The sequence below is a fragment of the Leptinotarsa decemlineata genome, unplaced genomic scaffold (genome assembly GCF_025532065.1).
Source record: "Leptinotarsa decemlineata unplaced genomic scaffold, Ldec_3_MD MMD2_tig00000505_RagTag_RagTag, whole genome shotgun sequence".
Lineage (NCBI taxonomy): Eukaryota > Metazoa > Arthropoda > Insecta > Coleoptera > Chrysomelidae > Leptinotarsa > Leptinotarsa decemlineata.
The window spans coordinates 16995399-17002381 of NW_027412549.1; the positions used below are offsets into that span (position 1 = coordinate 16995399).

Here is a 6983-nt window from a genome sequence, read left to right on the forward strand (position 1 = left end):
ATGCCAATGGGCCTCCATAATGCCCCAGCCACGTGGCAACGGTTCATAGACCGTGTAGTAGGGATAGACCTCGAACAATATGTCTTTGTTTATTTGGATGATGTTATCATCTGTACCCCTACTTTTGCGCAACACCTCGAGGTATTGCGAGAAGTACTAACCCGGCTCACGAGGGCCGGTCTCACACTTAATCGAGAAAAGTGCCACTTTTGCAAGTCGGAATTACGTTATCTTGGCTACGTAGTTGGAGCAGGGGGACTCATGGTTGATCCGTCTAAGGTGGAAGCTATTTTACAAATCACAGCACCCAAGTCCGTGAGCGACGTGAGGAGACTGATTGGTCTTGCATCATGGTACCGACGATTCGTACCAAATTTCTCGTCACTCACAGCACCTTTGTGCAATTTATTGAGGAAGGGCCAGAAATTTGTGTGGGACTTAAGTTGTGAGGAAGCCCTAGCATCTCTCAAGAACCATCTGATTTCTGCACCTATCTTAACCTGCCCGGATTTCGCAAAACCTTTCACGGTGCAGACAGACGCTTCAGATTTTGGACTCGGAGCTGTTCTCACCCAGCAGGATGATGATGGCGAGAAGGTGATCAGTTACCTTAGCCGTTCACTGTCGAAGGCTGAAAGAAAGTATAGCACCACAGAAAAGGAATGCTTAGCTGTGTTGTTTGCCATCGAAAAATTCAGACCATATATTGAAGGTACAAAATTTGCAGTAGTTACCGATCACTACAGCCTTAAGTGGCTGAACCAGATTAAAGATCCCGTCGGCAGAATCGCTAGGTGGGCGGTCAGACTCCAACAATACGATTTCGAAATAATTCACCGGAAGGGAAAGGAGCACGTAGTTCCGGATGCTCTGTCCAGGTCGGTACCTTGTGTGGACGCAATGGAGTCTGATGGAATACTTAAGAATTCAAAAGACACTTGGTACAAGAATATGTGTACTCAGGTGACAAACAACCCAGAAAAATTTCCTCAGTGGCGTTTTGAGAACAACATCCTTTTCAAACACGTGAATCGAGTCTACCCAGAATTACGAGAAAACTCCGATAACTGGCTCGTCGTAGTCCCAAGGGAAGACAGAGCGGCACTCATACAAGAACATCATAATCCTCCCACTTGTGGTCACCTCGGTGTGTATAAAACTACATCTCGCATAGGAGGCAAATATTATTGGCCAAAAATGCGACATGATATTGCCCGGTATATTAAACGCTGCGTCACTTGCCTCAGCACCAAGCCTGAACAAAAACCTCCAAACGGTTTGATGCTAAGTGCTGCGCCAACTACCAGCAGACCATGGCAAGTCTTGAGCATGGACCTTGTAGGCCCTCTGCCCAGATCGGCTTCGGGTTACAGCTATATATTATCTGTGTTGGACATCTTTAGCAAATTCATTTTGTTGTTCCCGCTGCGAAAGGCTACCACTTCCCGAATCTCGACAATATTCGAGGAAAATGTAGTGCTTTTATTTGGGGCTCCGCAACGAGTCATCATGGATAATGGCGCACAGTTCCGAAGTCGGGAACTGACCAAGGTATTTGACAAGTATGATGTTTCGCCAGTTCACATCTCCAACTACCATGCTCAAGCCAATCCGGTAGAAAGGTCCCATAGAGTTATCAAGACCGTTCTCACGTCATACGTCTCCTCGAATCATCGATGTTGGGACCGCTATCTTCAGCAGGTTGCTTGGGCTCTTCGCACGTCTAGACATGAGGTGACTCAACATACACCAAATTTTATTATGTTTGGTAGGGAACTACAACTGAGCGGAACAAATATCCATCCGTTGGCTCCTATCCTCGATCAAAACGCATTCGATCCGTCAATACGTTCCAAGGTTTTGGATGATTTATTCAGAGACATATCAGCTAAGCTAAAACGAGCATATGATAATAGTCGTCATCGATATAATTTGAGGCGTCGTGATGAACGATTTCAACTGCATCAAAAGGTTTGGAAGCGAAGTTATGCATTATCTAAGGCGGCACAGGGGTTTACCTCTAAGTTCGCCCCAAGGTTTGAAGGTCCATTCATCATTTCAAGGATCTTATCACCCTGGTCTTATGAGTTACTAGACTCGGACGGAAGAAATCGAGGAGTTTGGCATGCCAAGGATTTGAAAGCTCACCCACCTGAGGACGTAAACGATTCAGATGATGAGGTGGAAGTTTGAGGCATGTATATTCAGATATAAAGTAATCCTGTTATGTAGAACATTGGTTCGGTTGGCCCAGACTTTTTTTTTGAAGAAAGGGGGGGGTTGTTACGGTTCCCAAAATGCATGAGCGGATTTATAAGATAACAGAAAAGTAATGTATTGAAATCATATATTTATGCACAGCATCCACCCTGTATAACATTCAAAACAATTCAGTTCAGTTTTTTGTGCCTAAAGACAATCAGAATAATTCGACCTTGAATAACGTTGATAGGGAAAAAAAAGGAAAGGAAAAAGAAAAGGGTTTTTTCTCTGGTAATGAGAGTTGAGTTTGGTTATCTTCTCTGGAGCAAGAATTTTGAGCTCATCACTTTGTGGATTTGAAGAAACCAAAATATTCAATACGGGAATAACTATATTTGGGTTATCTAAAGGAATAACTCGCCCACAGTATTGGGGATTTTTATTAAGTACCCGTTCTCTTGTCAAATTCCAATCTTCAGGCCACACAACAACTACGGTAAGAACCCACTTCCCGAAAATACCCTAAAGGGTATATCCTTCTAAACATTAATCTCATTTTAGGCCTTCTTATTACCACCTCAAGTCGATATTTTGAACTATATCCTGGTGTATCTCTCGCAAGGCTAGACCACTACACCCCTTATATCTCTGATTACGGTCTTCCGAGGAGCAAATATTCTGCATGGAAAAGATCATTGCCTGAGTGGACTGCGTACAGGGTAGGATCGTGCTGCTGGAGACTATTCTCCCATATCCCATGCACGTAAGGTCTTTCCTGTTATGTATTACACCCTCCCGCACGACCTCGAATCAACATTGCGGCACAAATTGCAAATTCTAGAAGGAACCAAGTATTTACCACACCTTAAGTTTAATCATAAGTTGCTTACTTTTATATCTGTGAACCCAAAAGTATACTTCTGGGCCATAAGCCTGTAATCACCACAAGCTTGCGTGTTTGAAGAAACAATACACTTATCCTCCAAGTGGACTTATATTTACCCACCATCCCTCTCCGCTGAGTTCCGGCAGCCCATAATTTAGTTCCTAAGTAACAAAGTAACCCGTTTCAATCTACGACAACGAAGGTTACAATCGTATAGATCAACCACTTACAAAACAATAATCTTGGGTAAAAATCCCGAGGCAGTGGAGCTTGGACCCGCTGTATATGATATGGGTATAGGAGATTTCTGTTTAGAACTGTCCATACGGTTTTTGGGTTGACTTCCAGCTGCAACGCAATCTTCCTGATACTATTTCAAGGATCTTCCTTTATCGCATCAAGTATAGCTTCTTCTAGTTCAGGCGTTAATCAGTTTCTGGTCTTCCACCACCCGCATTCTTAATGAAACTCCCAGTTTCACATAATCTTGCATATAGCTTTCTTGATGTTTTAGCACGTGAAATTACTCTATTAAGATATCTGTCCTGGTAAATTCTCCGTGCTTTCTCCACATTTCCATTTGCCAATCTATAAATGAGGTGCATATCGGCCAATTCAGTATCAGTAAAATTATTCATGATGGAATCACTGCTAATTGACAATTCTGACTTTCACTGATATGACAATACTATCGCTGTCAGCTGGTCTCCAAAGCGGGTGCTCATGATATGCAAAGAGGCTTCAATTTTTTTCTCGAAAACAAAGCTGGATATGAAAAAATGCGACGATGAAGTTGTATTTTCAGTTCATTAATCTGAATGAAAATAAAAAACTACAAAAACAAGTACTTTTTTAGCAATATTGTTGACTGCGACTCCACTGGACCCATATTCATTTCAATCTAGTGAAAGCTAAATAAACGCCTCATTACTGTAGCAAATTTCAACCAAATCGGTGTGAGGATATTTATCATATTTTATGAATACTGTTTTTCTTGAAACGACCTAAGTAATCATCCTCTGAAATTTTGTACCGTAGTTAGAGGACACTCTGTGTAAATGAAGGTTGTATGCATGAGTTATACATCCTGGTTTACCCCAATATAGAAATATTTTTATCAACTCGAACGACAATAATATTCTAATATAATAGCTACTGTGAAAACTTTTAACTGACAAAAAAATCTATTACCCACTCATATTTGGAAACAAACCTTCAATTGTTTATCAAGATAAAACTCCTCAATTCAAATCATGAGTTCAACAAAATTCAATTATAAACATGAGGTACACAATATTGATTTACAGCTTGACAAAAGAATCATTCAGAGCTTAATAGTAATAACCATTATTAAATCCTCCATGAGTTTGGGGATGGGAAGAATGTCCAACTTTCTCGACAACAATACTGAATATATTATCAACTGTCAAGGATACTGAATTCAGGCTACTTTTGGGGCAGCAGAAATGTCAACATAGCAGTGCTCTATCAATGTATCATTTCGATTCATACTCTGCTTCTTTGTTATTTTCCACGAATCCACTTTTTCTTTGATCCTACTTTCTTCAAAGTAACAAAAAGTTTGTTTTTATGAAACAAATGAATAGTTTATTAAAATAATGAGGTACATAATATTGATCACAAGATTGAGTTGAAGGTAACAAAAATATCATTGAACACTCAGTGGTAGTATCCACCATGTCCACCGTAAACTTGAGGATGGCTAGCATGTCCAGACTTTTCCACAACAGCGTTGAATCCATTATGGTCATCGGCAGTGTAGTGTACGGTACGGAGGGTACCATCTGGATCAGCCACGGTGTAGTACCCTTTCACTACATCACCATCACGAACTTCATGTTGTGATTTGTGATCTCCAGTGTGGGGATCTGCTACTCCATATTCGAACTGATATTTAGGGTGAGCGTAGTAGTCTTGGTCGTACCCATGAGACAGTCCATAACCTCCATGACCATGGGCAAGGACGGGTGCTACGTATCCGTGAGAAACAGCCGGTGAGACTAGGTGATTGGAGGCGTAAGATGTAGAGTATTCAGGAGAGCCCAAGTAGCCTGCATTGACTGCGGCAATAACGAACACAACAACAGCAACCTAAAAACAAATTCAGAAATTCAAATTCATTGCATTCATAGCCTAGTAACAATTAATAGTTCAATAATCAAAGCTCAGGAAATCACAAATTACGTTGGGCTGTCTGATAATTTACAATTGGGGAAAAACGAAACATTAATATTAAAAAAAGAGATGAATATACATCAAAACTTTGTGATGTTACAATTTTTTATCAATCTGGTTCTTTATCGAAACAAAAATTTTCAATGCCGTCTGCCATTGAAAGTATTTTTCTGTAATAATATTACCTTAATTCACATTATCAAATATATAGTTTTTTCCAATCATTTTTTGAAATCTTGTGAATATTTAAGAACTTGTGCTCTTCATCATAATGTGGAAAATCAGAATTGAGGCCTGAAAACCTCACGAAAGCAGCAAATAGTCGTTCCAGAAAGTTGTTTCAACAAATAGTAAAAGCAAATCAAATCGGAATGACATATGAATGAATCATTATAATTGTATACGATATCGACGAATGTCGAAATAAGAAAAAGCACCACTTTTTTTCCCAAGGTATTAATAGACCCTTCGATATCGCATTGCTTGCAAACAACGTTTCAGAAACACTCATTAACTGAAATATGTACACTTTTCACGGAACTACTTCACTTGATATTAATGAGATAACTACTCCCTAAGATATTAGTGAAACACTTTTCTGGTACCCACCTTGGAAAACATTGTTACGAGAGATCGGATTGAGCTGTGAACCAAGACTGAAGTATTCAACATAATTATGTCTTTTATAGTAATGTTATGCATGGGTGAAGCTGGAAGACCGAAATATAACAATAACACATAAATATGATGAAATTGAGAATGTGGATAATAGTGACCTAGACTTCACTGAAAGTGAATTTGTTAATTATGAGACATTGAAAATGTATAACAAGTTGGCACATTCTTCATCTGATATCTAGTTGAGGATTTTATTCTGAAGAAATATTTAAAAGAAGAGTTGAGTTTCAATGAAATGAAACAAAATCTACTTTCAGTTGTCAATTTTTCCAATCATTTTCAATTTTCAGAATGATTTCCCACTAGAAGCAAGCGGCACAAGTTTATTGGAGGTTATTGAAAGATTGATAATCAGTATTTGATATTCTGATTGATTGGACCGTTACTTGATTAAGATCCATAGTAATTTCACAAACTACACTTAACGATTTGAACTTCACAAACTGCATTTTCGAAAAATGTCACGACTAGTTTCGCTATCACAGTAGCTTTTTCGTAATGAATGATATATTAAAAGTTTATTATTTACTCTGATTTTTATATACCACACGTAATCACTAGTGAGGATCACCTACTTAGGTACTTCTTCGTTCATAATTACCTAGCATATATTATATCAATTCTACATCAACAACAATATGTCTACGAAGACTACGATAAAATCTGTTTCTGAGAAAACAAATTCAATAATGGTGATCTATTTAAATCCAGTTGGTCATTCAGTAAAATGTTTGAATTTTCAAGTTAATTAATCGCCATTTCCCTCAAATGATTAGGCTTTGAACCTTTTTATGATGTGTGTAAAATTTCGAAATTTCCGTCAAAGATAAGATTTCCTTCCAAAAGATGATTTGGTAATATTGAACTTGTTTTCTTATTTAGATAGCTCATATTATGTTGCTGGGTGAGAATCCTGAATGTTTTGCCAGTTTGACCAATATATACCTTAGGACAAGTTCCACAATTTAGTTAATATACTCCTGATTTCTCGTATTTAAATGTTTCGTCTTATTTTCAATAA

At 38.6% G+C, this 6983-nt stretch overlaps 1 protein-coding gene across 1 annotated transcript; it reads right to left on the reverse strand.

Moving 5' to 3' along the window:
- Nucleotides 1-4681: 4681 nt before the first annotated feature.
- Nucleotides 4682-5977, reverse strand: LOC141481825 (cuticle protein-like). Its single transcript, XM_074174084.1, has 2 exons — nt 5894-5977; nt 4682-5200 (listed from the first exon to the last, which is right to left on the reverse strand). The coding sequence occupies exons 1-2, from the start codon at nt 5954-5956 to the stop codon at nt 4769-4771; spliced, it is 495 nt and encodes a 164-aa protein (XP_074030185.1). The 5' UTR covers nt 5957-5977; the 3' UTR covers nt 4682-4768.
- Between the last annotated feature and the right edge of the window lie 1006 nt (nt 5978-6983).